The sequence below is a fragment of the Lepisma saccharinum genome, chromosome 13, assembly GCF_977018435.1.
Source record: "Lepisma saccharinum chromosome 13, izLepSacc3.1, whole genome shotgun sequence".
NCBI lineage: Eukaryota > Metazoa > Arthropoda > Insecta > Zygentoma > Lepismatidae > Lepisma > Lepisma saccharinum.
In genome coordinates this window covers 51937135-51953293 of record NC_139241.1, presented here as the reverse complement: position 1 = coordinate 51953293, position 16159 = coordinate 51937135, and the positions used below count along the sequence as shown (strand labels likewise).

The 16159-nt window shown below is 38.6% G+C and overlaps 1 protein-coding gene across 1 annotated transcript in view; it reads left to right on the top strand.

Annotated features, from left to right (window-relative positions):
- The window catches only part of LOC145996958 (uncharacterized), a 41762-nt gene extending 28357 nt beyond the window's left edge, over nt 1–13405 (top strand). The window contains exons 3-5 of the mRNA XM_083133550.1: nt 1722–2799; nt 12199–12388; nt 13061–13405. Coding sequence (XP_082989676.1) covers nt 1722–2799; nt 12199–12388; nt 13061–13375 — 1583 coding nt within the window. The 3' untranslated portion in view covers nt 13376–13405. The remainder of the gene's footprint in view (nt 1–1721; nt 2800–12198; nt 12389–13060) is intronic.
- Nucleotides 13406–16159: the final 2754 nt, after the last annotated feature.

Below are 16159 nucleotides of genomic sequence, written 5' to 3'. Positions count from 1 at the left end.
GCTCATATATATATCTCACTGTTTTGCTTTCGTATGATGCCGGAAGTTTGAGTTAAACATTTTACTTCCAAATGGTCATACGTACATGTGGTGAAGAGAATTCACGATAAATGGAGTGCAGCTGCTGAAAGAAAGCATCTCTGGTTATGTTAGTATCGGAAAGAATCGCTAGATGGCACTGGCCACTCTACATATTTAAACCGTAAATTATTAAAATACGTCTCACCTGTTTGTCAACGATATGACAAAATCAATTTCATTGTTATTTTAGTTTCATTGTAGTGCAGTTCGACCTAAGTTTATCGAATCTTTCATTTTCAAAAGAATAAACCCGTTAGGCTTGGTGTCGTCTTATGGACAGGGATGTTTCGGTCTGACAGTGGTTTTACGGGGGGCTGCAATCTGCACACGTAAACATAGATATTAAAATATACAGCGTGATATACTCCATGCTATTGCATAAATAGACAATTAGAATTATATATGTTATAATTACATAAAGGTCCTTGAGACACACACATACATCCTTAGAATTCAGTTAAGCATTCGTTTATATGTTGTGCTATTTTTGGTCAAACGTGCTGTGAAAGTATGTAAAAAACGAGTGGGATGATGACCCGAGGAAAAATGGTGGAAATGGAGCTGCTTCGCAGTTGGAAGTGTGGGCTGCAAATCGTCGGATTTCTCAGTTTAGGAAAAAGGTAGTAGGTGCCTATGGATTGCCGATCGTCAATGAACGTCTGGTGAACGTAATAACGTTCACAGAACTTTCGGTGCGTCAGCTGGACTTCCATTGCAGATGAAAGAATAAGGTATTGTAATGGACTGCTTTGTATCCTCACCGCATGATGGAGGTAAGCCAGCTTTCAGTTAATAGTGTTGCATGAGCTCATGTGAACGTACAGGTTCGGTAGATCTACCCATTTCCTCATCGAAACAAAGCATGCTAGCGTGTGTACCGAGTGTCGCATGAAAGGAAGATTCATATCATCGCTTCGTTCCGCGTGGCTCGAGCGCCATGGCGAATGACGCCATTGCAAGAAAAAAAATAATTTTCTTGTAACTTGAACGTAAAACAAGTGGAAATATTACAAAAGCAAGTATTTGGGCATAATTATGGTCAGACATTATTCACATCTCTGATTTGTATCATAAGAAAACGCATATTTTATGTTAAAATATTGTCAAGGTCACATGACCTTCTTTGGAAGTGCTTGCGAATAGCGTATGCACCTTTATGCTAGAAAGATTGGCGGGTTGCATACAATCTCACGCAAAGGCGTTGATACATATTTTAGAATAAGGCACAACTTTTATTCTCATTATTTTTTTCCAATAGTAATGTAAGGTATAATGCAATGTGTACTGGGTTATTATTCTTCACAATAAAATATTATTAATTATAATATTTGGTTCGTGTGTAAGGAAGATGTCACACAAAAGCAACAAATGACAACTGTTGCCTGGAAGCGAACCCTCAGTAATCAATCAATGCAACCATTTGAGTCGAAGAGACACAACAAGTTGTATGTGTTGCTCAAACTGGGCCATTTTCTCAATACAGATCATCGTGTCGCCTTAGTCTGTTGTTCGCGGATGCACGATGAATGTTTTGCTTTAGACTGAATTGGCTCGTGTCACTTGTTGTTTTGGTGTGAATTCTCCATGTCGATTTGGTGTGAATGCTCCCTAAATGACAACACACTTTCGTGTATTTGCAGACTTTCTCGCCAATCTGTGTGGTGTGCAATACATGAGCTTAGCAAGAAATGAACTTAGGGCCATCCCAGAATTCGCAGCGAAGCAAAGCAACGTCATCGAGTTCGACTTCAGCGGGAACGCAAATCCCCCGATAGCGAACATCACGGCTGCCATGGTGAACATGACGAAGCTGGTCAAGCTGAACCTTGGACAAGCCAGTATCAAGTACTTTCAGAAGAGCACCTTGCACAAGCTACCGGACCTGACGTACCTGAATCTTACCGGATGTGACATACTCACCATTGACGGCGGCTCATTTGATGGGTTTCCGAACCTGAGAGTGCTGGATCTGTCCACTAATGAAATCAGCAAACTTCCTTCTGGTATATTTGAGAACCTGCTTCATCTCCAGTATCTTGACATGTCTTACAACTACTTCCTCACTGGACCCAACATCATCATCAACTCGAAGCTAGAAGTGCTCGACCTGTCGTTCAATCGTCTGAATCAAGCAGAGGACTTGGTCCACTCTTCTAGTAGAGGTACGGTGAAGTACCTCAACTTAACCTCCAATAATCTTGGAGAACTGAAACTCAAAGGAATAAATCTGTACGACTCGAGCTACAAACCACGATTCGAGTACCTCAACCTTTCTGTGAACAGAATTCCTTCCTTCTCTTACGACGTGGGTCTCCAGTTAAAGTCTCTTCAGGAAGTTGACTTGACGGGAAACCTTTTCAACTGTGACGACTGTGAACTTCGTGGCTTCCAACGATGGCTCAACGAGACCAAGAACCTCAGAATGAACGGTAAGATGGAGGATGGTAGGAACCTAAATTGCATCCATCCACAGAACAAAAAAGACACGAAAATCGTACATGCCGAATTGATAGACGACTGCAAAGGACCCAACCTTCTACTTGTGATAGGCCTGCCTGTGATGGCGGTTATAGGAGTAACTTCTGTGATTGGAGGAATCTTGTACAGCTACAGATTTGAAATCAGCTACATCATGCATTTGTTGAGGATCAAGAAGGAGTCTCAGAAACAAAGGAAACCAATCGAGGAATGCCTCTATGACTGCTTCGTATCTTACAGGTAAGGTGTTCATATCTTACGTTACACTGTATTTTCAATTGCTGAACATGTAATATTGTAATACACTAATACAATACACACATCGCGTTACGACGCCAGAGTCCCTGGTTCAAATCCTGGCCTGGGCATGGAGTGTCCATTCATCAATTTCATCATAACATTACTCATCCCCATATTCGCAAATTAGCCAAAAGTGGCACACAAAACGAAGTAGAATAAAGCATATCAATCAACAATACACACATTAAAACATTATTTCCATAAATTATTTACCCCATTACAGATCAAAATATATTTACTGTAAAAAGTTTCTTGGGAAGAACAGACATAGAATTACATACTTCTCATTATTACTAAACTTCTACATCGACACCCTGAGTGGCTTTCACAATATCAAGTCTATTGATGAATTCACTCCAGTGATGTGGATCATTTCCAAAGCTGATTGATGGCAAAGCCTCCTTGATCCAGGACTTCAATTCCTTTCTTGCTGTAGAGAATTTCCTTCACGTAACTCCACAGAAACGCTGAACAGTTACAGGAGATTTTGTTTCCCGCAACCACAACACACACATTGCCTTTTCCTGCACCATCGCGATTTTTACTGCTTTGCCGCAATGCATGATGGTACCAAGTGTTGCCAAGTACATGGAAGACTTTTTTTTTTTAGATGTTCTTCATGTTAATACTAATAACTCCACTCCATTTGCATAGAAAATTGTTAATGGACATTTATGTGGTGAATAATATCTGGATACGCTGTACAATACAAATGTACAAGAAACATACGACCATCACAGTTTAGTAAACCATAATTTATCTATAAAATACGTCAAGTGATCTAAAAATATTACATGCACATTAGTTAGACATGGCTGACACACTGGCTACTATGTAGAAATTAGTGTTGCTCACGGGACGGGACATGTCCCGTCTCGTCTCGTGTCTCGTCTCGAAAACGAAACGAGACACGAGACGAGACAAGCCTTTTGAAATTCGAGACGGGACGAGACGGAATGCCTTTCTCGTCTCGTTTTCGAGACGAGACACGAGACGGGAAGGGACGGGACGGCTTTTGAAATGTCTCGTCTCGTCTCGAATGTCTCGAAAAAATAAAAGCAAAATTTTTAATCAGTTGCAAATACTTGTTTGCTTGGAATAAAGTATTTCAATTAGAAACGTTGATAAGCGTGTATTAAGTCAAAATAAGAAGACTATTCTAGAGAGAGGCATGAATGAATACCTAAACTTATTTCCTATACTCTCGAAACACAGCGTTACTCCCCATTTTTTTTAAAAAAATATTCCAGGTTAATAACTTTATGTTACGATAGTACTCCAGATACTAATACAATTCTGAATAACATCAAGTAAAAGGGCAGGTAGAGAAAGTGGAAGGAGGGGCCAAAAGATCGTGGAATGTCTGCGTCCGAGGTTTATCTTGTAAAAATAGTCTCTGCTCTATAGGTTGGAAAGATAAACGGACCGACGGATAGAGTTTATTTTTATTATTTAATTTTTACATCAAAGGGTGTACAGAAGTGATTGTTATTAGGAAGTAGGAAAAGCATTGTAGGAAACATGGCAGTACAAATTGGTAAGGAGTTGTTGGGAAAGTTATTAAGGAGTCCAAGATATAAGCAAGACTAAGAGAAGGAGATAATTAAGGACAAATAATCTTACATTATCCCACTCTGAACAGCTGAGAGCTAAAGAGGAGGAGAAAATACGGGAAATATGGAAAGATGTAATTTGGTGATTTTAGTGTTTACAGGGAACCACGACAAGATTTTACCACATGATTATTTGCACGGGTTGCGAAATTATTAGAATGTTATTGAAATTTCGGATATGTCTTTGTTGAGAAAATTCTTGTTATTTCCCTCAGGCATTCTACAGGTGGTTGGATTCGATTTTTTTACGTCCGTTTGAAGATTATTTCCAATGTTTTTTTTATTTCTTTATTTGTTATTTAAGGAGAATACTATTCCTTGGATTGTAATAACGAAATACTGAGGCTGATATAGAATAGATTTCAAATGAACTAAGTTCTGTATAATCGTCGTAGAAGGAAACTTTGTTCTATGAGGGGATTCCCGATGGTACAGTGGTAGCATCGTCGCCTTGTAATCAAGGGGTCCCGGGTTCGATACCCGGTGAACGCACATTGTGATTTGAATCCCACTTTAAACTGTGGGTCCAGTCCCGATTAGCCTTTCTATAAATCAGATGAAGGAATGTTGTAGCTGTTCTTTTTATTCTGTAAATTTAGCCTTCAAGTTTATGAGCAAAATACATGTAGTATCTACTGTCTACATTTTCACTCGTTATTAAACACATTTCACAAAGTAGTTTTATCGAACTTCAGAGGGAAGCTGACAGCAATGTCAGGGTGGCGGGAGCTTGTTTACGACCAGGGTGTATTCCGAGACTATTTTTCGCCGTTCCCCACTGACAAAGGTTTCACTTTGAACAATGGACACCGTTGCTTCAGGGGGCAAACACCAAACATAGCGCGAGGTTGACCTGCAGTAGCGGGTACGTGCCATAAATCCAGGCCTAAAGTAGGAATGAAAGTTGATGCAAGGGAGGGGCAATAAAAATTCCGTAATTTGGTTTGCTTGCTGACAGGAAGTTTTGCAGGAAAAGCTGAAAAGGAAAACGGCAGACTTTGAATGAAAGAGGGACAGTGAACACAAGTTCTTTGCATTATTCGCCGACACACAAGCTTCCATTTCGAAGGTGAGGCTATCAGCAGCAAAGTTATTAGAGGGTTGGAAGCAGTGACGACGCCAGAGGGGGCAGGGGGACGCCCCATGTCAGACACTTCGCCCCCCCTCCACCCGGGCCCCCCAACTGAAGTTAATAAAATATCGAATAATAAGAGAGTTCATTTGTAAGAGTATGACGATTTTCACCTTTTTAAAGTGGTGTATTCTGCATGATATCACTTTCCTGCTTATAATACCAACTTGATTAACAAATATTAATTTGCTTCGTCCAAGATTCGAGCGCCGACCTGGGCATAGGTGATTTCTCATTCATTTATGCCCTGTAATAGCCGAGATTAACCTACGTTTTAACCAGTCTTAAGAACTGGGAAAAAGTGTTGAATGTGGATGATTTTAAAACATCGCGAATATTTTCAGGACCACAAGACATCATCTGTAGTACGGGCAAATTATTCTAATCGTGGTCGTTAGTGACAACGCCAATTATTAAAAGACATTCAAAGTTGATTCAAGATTTGGTTGGTAGGTTGATTTGGCGTTTGAAGTCCACTTTATGCACAGTAAAGCTAATCAGGACTGGAATTATAGTTTAAAGTGCCTCCACTGGGTATCGAACCCGGGACCAAAGGTGATCGAAGAAAACCCGACACTACATGTCAGTTGTGGATTCATCGCGGTTTCTTACTCTTCAGGGACTTGAATTTCGAGATGATGAGTCTGAGGAAACCTTAACAAAGGGGATTTCTTCGATACTCTTGAAGTTAATGAGGGGATATTGTTTAGAAATGTATTGAACGTGAACCTTAAAATGCAAATTACACTTAAAATTCGATTCAAAACATATCGCGGGCAGGTAAAAGAACGCTTATTATGATTTGCCACTCTTCAATCATTAGATGCAGGTTCGCTCATTCTCGTACATATCAAAATCGAAGAACTTCTTCCCACGAACCCCATACGTGCCTGTAATTGTGTAGCATAAACATACGATGGAGTGGTAGAGTAAGAGTAAGTATTGCCAGGGTCAGAATATTTCTTGAATTCTGAGATAACTGTAACCTTTGTCTGATTTTTTATCCTGTGATAACATTTCCCTGAAAGGTGAAACACAAATTTTGCCCAAAACTCTTCAGCGTTAAGAAGATGGTTGTCCTTAAAATCTTTGAAAAGGCTTGCTCGAAACAGGATGCTGGATGCAAACTGCCTCATTTGGCTGTTCTTGCCATTGAGAAGAAATGTCAAGTCCTGGACGTACCAAAGCTGCGCAATGTGTTCTCCAAAGAACCTAGAGCAGAATTCTCCTACAGGAGAATTGCACTTCACTAAGTGCCTCACATTGTTTCTAATACTTAAGAAGATTCATTTCTTCCAACGTCACGTTTATTTTGCAAGAAAATTAAACTCTTAGAAGAATTATTTTCATCATTTATATTATTATCTTATAACTGAAATATTTATATCAGTAGTTTCATCTCAAGAAAGACGATGAATTATAAAATTATGAATGTCTTTCAATACTGAAATAGGGGGTGTAAGGGGTAATTTTCCACGTAGTACACCCAACTGTCAACCTCACTTCTACGTAGTACACCCTGGACTGCGTTTTGCACACGAACGAGGCTCTGGCGACTGGCACTCTGGCCAGTATAATTTTGTGTGTGTTGTCCTGTTTTTTGTCCTTATGTGTGCTGAGTGCCCCTTTACAGCCTCAGATTTTAACGAAAGTCAGAACATTTTAAGCTTTTAAGATTTTACTTATGCAACGTTAGAGTTGTTCTTCGTAAAGATAAGGGGCTGGACCCCGTATAATGTGACGGGTGCAAAATAGCCTAAGTGCTGAAGCACCCAAAATTTTAAAATTAAATCAAATACTGAAATAGGCCACTAGAGACAACGCAACTTACCAATAAAAAAGAATTAATGTCTTTATTAAAACGAATCATGTGGAGATAAACTCGTAATCAAGAAGTAAATTTAGGCAGTAAACGTCCACTCTAAATAAAAGACACACAGAAAACACCATACATGAATATAATAATAATTATAATAATAATTATTATTATTATAATTATTATTATATAAATATATATATATATGTAGTGTTTTCGGGCGTTTTAATGTGACTGCCCCCTTACAATATTTTGTTGCCAGCCTTCCCCCCAGTCAAATTTCCCTGGCGCCGTCACTGGTTAAAAGTAAATTTATTAGGACGAGGAAAGTAACATTAGCTGTTGACAGTGTTGCACCAAAGGACGTGATATGTGCTAGTGTTTGTATAAATGATAGGAAATTTAAGCAAAAATTTATAATTGTTGAGACTTGAGAGTTGTTTCCTTCATTTGATCTTAGGAAGAGGTTTTCTGAGACAGAGTGGGATTATTTTACACATACATGAGAAAGGGTGGTTGTTTAAAGATAGAGACGTATTTTGCACATTTTTTAAAAGTTCAGATAAAACGAGAATTTAGCCTTACTGTTATGAAAAGAAATAACGCAGTACAGGGAAAGAATAACTTCACGTTTCTCGCACCTGGTGGGATTCAACACAAGAGTATTGCAGGAAGTCTATGAACGATGATGAAGAAGGATATGTGAAATTTGACTTACCTGCGGGTGAATTAGTGGATTCAAATATTCTTAAGGTTGATATTGTTTATTTAAGTCCACTTGATTCGCAAATAGGCTAAATCGCGAACCGACCTACAGTTTAAAGTGCGATCCGATCCACTTTGTGCCTCCATTGAGTATCGACGCGAGGACCCTTCATTACAAGACCTCGACGTTATTACTACGCCATCGGGGAGGCACCCAATTTACACAAATATGTTGATTCCAATAACACGTTATATGCATAATCTGATAATGATGCACTTTTGGTGCATCTAAACATATTTTTTTCAACTATAGCATGTCTAAAAGAATCATTGAAGTTGGGATTTTCATAACTTCAGGAGGCACGGCTCTGTAAACGTGCGATATAAACTTAATGCAGGTTTGCCTTCCATACGTGGTGGTTTTGTCACGTTTCTTCGCTTCGTAAAACATACACTTTTGCAGGAAAGGCTTCTTGCATCCTCCTGGGGCTTTGCTCTAGCTAAACAAAAAATATATTTGTTTAGCATAATCGAGGGTTACATATTCCTGCCAAACTTACTAGAAAACAAGGATTCTATTGGATCATACTGCTTTGAATGACAGTATCAATGAAGTTTTATGTACGCTACTACTTATAATAATGAGCATAAAATATTAATCAGGAACTTTATTTTTCGTCAACTGGATGTAACATATTTTTTTGTTATTCAGCAAATATTCAATTCATCACCTTTTTTGACATTAATTTTCTTGCCAGGACAGCTGTTTTTATGCAGATTTTGACGATCTTAACTACACGTAAGCTAGATATTAGCTAATATTTGTGCTGTTATATTACTATTCTTCTACCATCTTTGTAACATGTCATGCAATAACAATAATAGAATTGATTAATTTACATATTCAAGTGAATAGACCTATGAATTATATTAATGCATTAATTTAAACATTTGCTTAATTGTTGTCGTTAATGTTATTATTATCATTTTTTCTGAAACACTTGGCTCAGACACCCTCCCCCGACATATATTTCTAGATGCGTGCCTGCCGAAGGATAAATTAGATCAAGCGGTGGTGGTACCGGACTTAGAGGCTAAAGGGAAACAAAGAAGTATGTGAGTCATAAGCTGAGCATAAGAAACAGCACAATATCACAGAGAAACACTTGTTGAAACTTATGTCATAGAAGATGTTTAACAATATTAAGAACAATAAATGCTTTCTATTTGTAATATACTAAATATTGAAATTTTAAATAGTCTTTTGTGTTCGTACTACACATTTAAAAACTTTTTTGTTGCTCCCAGCGCCAAGCTTAGAATTTAAAGAAAAAATGTACATTTTCATAGTGCACGGAAGTTCGACATTCAGAAAGAAAGAAGGTCTATTGGAAAACATTTCAAGACTTCCAAAAGGTATAGCAGTAATGAAAAAGAGCACTCACTTATACCGTGGTTGTTACAACCTGTCCGGGGGGCCTCCCCGATGGCGCAGTGGTAGCGTCGTTGCCTTGCACATAGTGGTTCGGATCTCACTTTAAACTGTAGGTCCAGTCCCGATTAGCCTTACTGTGCATAAAGTGGACTTAAAACACGAAATCAAACCAAACAACCTGTCCGGCTTCCCGCGGTAGCTGATCGCTGGCTTTTCTAGCATAAACCAAGCGGTGTTGCTGCTGAAGACCGCCTGAACTCCGTGCTAGGGAAAGCCAAAGCCAGGCAGCAAATTAAAATACGCAACGTGGCAACAACGTCTACGTAAGCTCCTCTCTTCTGGCTTCCATTCGCTCCTATCTGCCCAGCAGACGACTTTTTTCTCGTTTCTCATTGGCACCAAAACTGTCGAGCGATCGCTAGCGCGGGAAACGGGACAGGTTCTAACAAACTTGGTATAAATGTACGATGGATAGACAGTTGTATGAAGCGAGAAAAACCACAAGGTAGATTTCATAAGATACCTAGCAATCAGTAACCAACAAACTGCATTTTTAATATTAATGTCCTCATGTTTAACGAACCTTATTTATTTTCACCACGCAATGGGTAAAATATTTGGACCTTTATCCCACATTCCGGAAAAATATTTCGTGTTTCTGCTACTTTTGACTTTATTTCGCATGATATCCCGGATCACTTTTACGAGACGAGACGGGACAAAACGAGACGGGACGAGACGAGATGAGACAGAACCCTTCGAGACGGGACACGAGACGAGACAAACGAATATTTTCGAGACGAGACACGAGACGAGACAGCATTTCCACGAGACGGGACGGGACAGACCAAAGTCTCGTCTCGTCTCGTCTCGTGGGCAACACTAATAGAAATATGATCAACTTTGTCTACTTGCTAGTTTTAACATTATGGCTTATTAGTTAATATAACACAGGGACCCTCGAGCACACTGAAAATATGCATTTCATTAACCCAAGTTAGGATATAACCTCCTGACACAAAAAAAACTAAAGAAAAATTACACAAATATGTCATTTTTGTTTACAAGAACATTGAGATTATTTAACAGAATGTTTTTTTCCCATTACCTTCCAACAACATCAGTGAATTGCATGTTCAGATGCTATGCATCTGTATTCTGACTCCTAATTTTGTTAACATGTTTTTGTTTCCCACTATGAGGGAAAAGTAGGACATGCTGTCCCAAACTGTATGACACTAATCATTCTCAATAAACATGGACGTACGCAGGATTTTTTCCAGGGAGGGGCAAGGAAGGTATTTTTTTCCAGGGGGGGGGCAAACGAAGACAAATTTTTCCCAAAAATAGTATTGTTCTCTAAAAAACATTGCTTAAATTTGAATTTATGGTGTTCATGCAATAATTAACACATATTATTGTGGCTAAAATGAAATTTTATGTGTGAAATACATATTTTTTGGTTGACTTTCATTTCCCAGGGGGGGCACGGCCCCCCTTGCCCCCCCTTCCGGACGCCCATGTCAATAAACAATGCTCATTGCTAGAACATGTTATCAAATAATGTAAAAATTATACATTTTCAGTTTAAAAAATTAATGATTTTTCCATATTTTCTTCAATACAAAATTTCGAAACTTGTAATGGATACTAAGCAATACACTTCTTACTACGCGTGTCTTAATTTATACTTCTCAGACCAGCCCATTTTTGTCTAAATTTCAGGATTAGTCAAAATATACTTATGAAACTCTGAACAGTCGAACTCTTCAAAATTCTACTGCAACCAGTACAAAAACTTGTACAGACTCTACACGAAATGTATATATATCTCATCAGTCCATTGTGCTGATATTAATGAAAATACTCTCAATAGTTGCATTATGAACTTGAATGGCAAACAAATATTCAGCAATTAACATAACTTGACATAACTTGAAAATGTTCCAGAAGTTTCCTTTCGTGCGATTTTTAGTTCAATTACTTTGTTCTGTATAACCCTTGATGGGACTCGGTGGCAATTTTAGCCTGTGGAGTTTCATCAAAGACAATGTTTAATTTTCTCCACGTTATCTCTCAGAATTACGAAGGCACATCGGAAATGTCCCACAAGACATGCTTGAGAAGATTTGGCTAGAATGTAAGTACCGCCTGGACATTTTTCGTGCCACGCATGGGATACACATTGAATGCATTTGAGGTGTGTGTAAAATGGCAAATATTCCTCTTTCAAATGGTGGTAATATCATGTATTTCTGTTCTTCGTGAAAATATGACCTTAAAAAATCGACCAATAATTTTTGCACTTCCTGTATTATTACACAAAGTGTCCATCGCTATGTCACTCTTTTTCAAGCAATGCAAGGTCCAAGAATTGAAACAAAACAAAACAGATTCTGTTTCAGTTCAATTCCATCCTTCAAAAACATGTTTTGCATTAAACAGCCTGTCTGGTTTGTAAAACTCATTACATCGTACAGTCACGGACATTGCTTGGTTGTAACGATTCCACTGAAAGTCAATGTATTCATTATTACAACCCGACAGTGTCCGTAACTGTACAAGGCAGTAGATTGTTGTAATAACTACTTTGATCATTAAGGTTCTAATTTCTTTTGTTTTATGCTTTGATTTACAGTGGCAAAGACCGAAACTTTGTGTTGAAGTTTCTTCAGCCGATACTGGAAGAGTCAGAGGAGAAATACCGCATGTGCCTACATAAAAGAGATTTCCGTATAGGAACCATTATCACACAAAACATTGTACAAGCCATCGACAAAAGTCGTTCTACACTTATTATTCTAAGCAAGAACTTTGTTGAGAGCCAGGTAGGCACTTATTTATTTCATTTAGCATTGGTGTGTAAGCATGTTATGCACGATTATGTGCGGTTTGCGAACATGACATTTTTCATAGGGTTAGTAAGCTTGTAGACACCCACAAATAACCAATTTGATGTCTTTTAAACAAAAGAATACGACAGTCATGTTGCATTTCAAATTTAAGCTCAATAAAAACAGAAGAGAATGAACCAAATTGAGCTTTCTAGGTCAAATAGTTTTTTGATTTACAGCTGTTTAAAGCTTTCAAAATGTTAAAATCTTTTAAAATGTTAAAATATTGATATTGTCGAGTTTTTGAGTCAATAGCTCAAAAACCAATAGCCAAATAAATCTGAAATTTTATAGTTTTGTCAACTTTACGGGTACTTACTACCACTGTACCAAAAATTATCAATTTCCGAGATGTCAATATTCTTCAGATCATTGGTTGATTTGACACGGAATGACCCATTAACAAAAGTTGTATCCCTTTTAATGACATGTATATGGTGTTTGTTTGCAGTGAGATGTATATGCTGGGTGCACAATATCCTTTACAACTCAAGTTGAACTGACAATTTCTTGTTTTGACTTATCTCGATAACCACAAAAATACCTCTCTGACAATACTGTTCATGGTAACACACGATTCACGTCACTTTAATTCTCTCATTTCAGTGGTGTCTATGGGAAATGGAGATGGCCAATCACAGGATATTCACAGACAAGAGAGACTTTTTAATCCTAATAGAACTTGAGCGTCTAAATCGAAGAGATTTACCACGCCATCTGAAATTTCTCATGGATACCAGAACCTATTTGGAGTGGCCTGGCTTTGACGCGGATCAGCGCGACTTCTGGCGACGGCTGAAGGAAGCTCTGGGCCGTAGTCTCTACACACAGAGCCAGCAGAAGGAAAATGAAGAACGTCTACGAAAACTCGAAAGTGGTTTGCCCCCCATGGACATGACACTGCGTCCTCATGTAGAATAATGCTTGCTTGTATTTGGTGTGTAAATAAAATACAGAATACTTTAAAAATCACTATTTCAGCATGTGTGCAGATTTTTTTCTCTCTCTCTCCAAGAGAAACAAAATCTATTCATCTTATTCCTCTATCACTTCACTTCACCTAAATGCAGAAACGAGTGACATACATTAAGATTACTGATGTAACTTCTGAGTTTGTTTTAGTGTATTAATATTTCTAATTTCTATCAAGACAGCCAACAGCTGATATTGTGTCACTCACAGAAAATATGCTTGGTTCTCCAAGGGGTGTTGAATCATGGTGGTTTTCTAGTAATTATTCAGTGTCACTTTTTTTTACCTTACCTTTTGCGTTGATTGTGGCAATAAGGATGAACAATGATTATCTACCTAAGATTCAAACCCAAGATTTGGCTCTGTATTGGATATCCAGAATAGGATGAGTTTTAGGTATTGAGATCTGGATATCCCATGGACGTCCAATGTACCGGGTGATCCGTTTGAGATTTCAGAAAAGTTAACCTTTATACACAAGAGGTTAATGTACGTATCTGTGAGCAGTTTGTTGTAATATAAGCACAAAGGATGTACGTTTCGAATGAATGGAGGTTTACTGACTTCAGCTGCGTGGCGACAGTAGCATGCATGTAATACTCGAAAATTTCGCATACCATACGACATACTGTGTACGCTGTTGTGACGTGACCACCATCTTTGTTACCATGTACATTAGCGCCGCCATGTGGAATACATTTGGAATAAAAATGGTATATTTTTATAATATTATAATAGTTATTATTGTAAAATAACAATTTTAACCGTGGTAGAATTAGCGAAATGTCGGGAATTTTCTCAGCATTTTCCGTCCAGATAAATTCTCGTGAAATCTCAGACATTCCCATTCAGGATCCAGGGTGTGTAGAATTATTTTCTTTCCCGTCCGTATTCCGTCCTGCAAGCCTCTAATTTAGAAGAATAAATATGTATGAAGAAATTTTTGTGAAAAGTCGATGCGCATAGGGGATAAAACGGATAATCTAGATAAATTTACTGGACAAATGGGGAGATTAAAACCGTGCAACCCCCCCCCCCCCCCGCCCTCTTAAATACGTGCGCCCTCTTGGCACGCCACTTGTCTTGTAAGTGCTATACTTATAAAAACTCTTCTAATGCGAAAACTTGCATATCACTGGGTTTTCATGCAGCCTTAGAAAGAACCGTTTGCTAGTAGTACGACATTACCTCAACAGATGGTGCCATCAGTTCCATAGTTGCTTGGCCAGTTTTGCAATGAGTCAGTGTATGCTTCTGCCATCTGTAGGTTCAAATAACAACTAAAAGGGTCTTTAAAATTTCGAATAAATTATGATCGTCCTTCATAATCTAACATGGGGGTACTACCCCCCTTCCTTTTCACTTCCTACAAAAAAAAAAAAAGAAATCCTTGGATACGCCAGTGACGATGCCTCAGAGTATCTATAGTGGAACCACAAGCAAAAAAAAAACCTGCTCGAATCCTGTGCACCGTGCTCCCGCGTGGAGGGGAGGGGCAGAGTGGAGCATGCTTCTTTATGAACGGAAGAAGGGGAGACTTTTCGTCGAAGGTTCTTTTCCTTGTGGTCGCTCTATTTTTTATATATATCCCCTACCCTGCTCCGTTAAATATAGAAATGGCTAAATGAATGCTGTTTTAGTCCAAACGTGCATTTTTGTTTGCTACTTAGGTGTACACTAAACGTGGCGCACCTCCCCCCACTTTGGCTCCGTCCCTGTAAGCCACTATTTTGTATTTTTGTTATTTAGCGTCGCGACGACGAAGATGAGTAATGTTAAGCATAGGCGTGCGCAGACCTTCTGATTAGGAAGGGCAAATGCCTTGATGAAAGTTCAGTCGGGGCAAGGAAAATCTCCTTCCACATCACTGTTTTATTGTATCGGTGGATACAAAAACAGGTCATGTACAGAGTGCGTCTGGAGCCACCAAAAATCCCATTAGTGTAAATTTAAGTGTAACATATGTATATATATATACAGGGTGTCCTAAAACAACTTCAACAACGCTTTGGTGCTGGTAGATATAAAAACAAGTACATTTTCCTTATATAAGTATAAACTCGAAAGCTGTTAGTTTCTGCGCTACAAACTCTTACAATCTAACCTGAACGTATGCAACTCAACACAGTCATGGACGTCCGCAGGATTTTTTCCAGGGAGGGGCAAGGAAGGTATTTTTTTCCAGGGGGGGGCAAACGAAGGCAAATTTTCCCCAAAAATAGTGTTGTTCCCTAAAAAACATTGCTTAAATATGAATTTATGGTGTTCATGCAATAATTAACACAAATTATTGTGGCTAAAATGAAATTATATGTGTGAAATACATATTTTTTGGTTGACTTTCATTTTCCAGGGGGGGGCCACGGCCCCCCCTTGCCCCCCCTTCCGGACGCCCATGAACACAGTAAACGATAGCTCTGACGTAGCTCTGACGTAACTTCCAGGAACGCGTGGTAAGGCTTGCCAAGGGCTTCCTTTGTTAAGATAAACGACTAGAAAGCAACATAGAGAATCTTCCCTGAGTAAAATACAAAAGAATAATGATACTTGCGAAGTTGTAATACGGACCTTACACGATCAATAATATTGACAATACCTTATCACATTGACAATAATATTGACCGTGTAAGGTGAAAAATTGGATTGACGGTCGATATTGATGGAGTATTGAAGAAAATCCGGATTTTCTGTTTTTCAGCCATCAATACTGGAAAGTGGAGGGGATATTGTCAA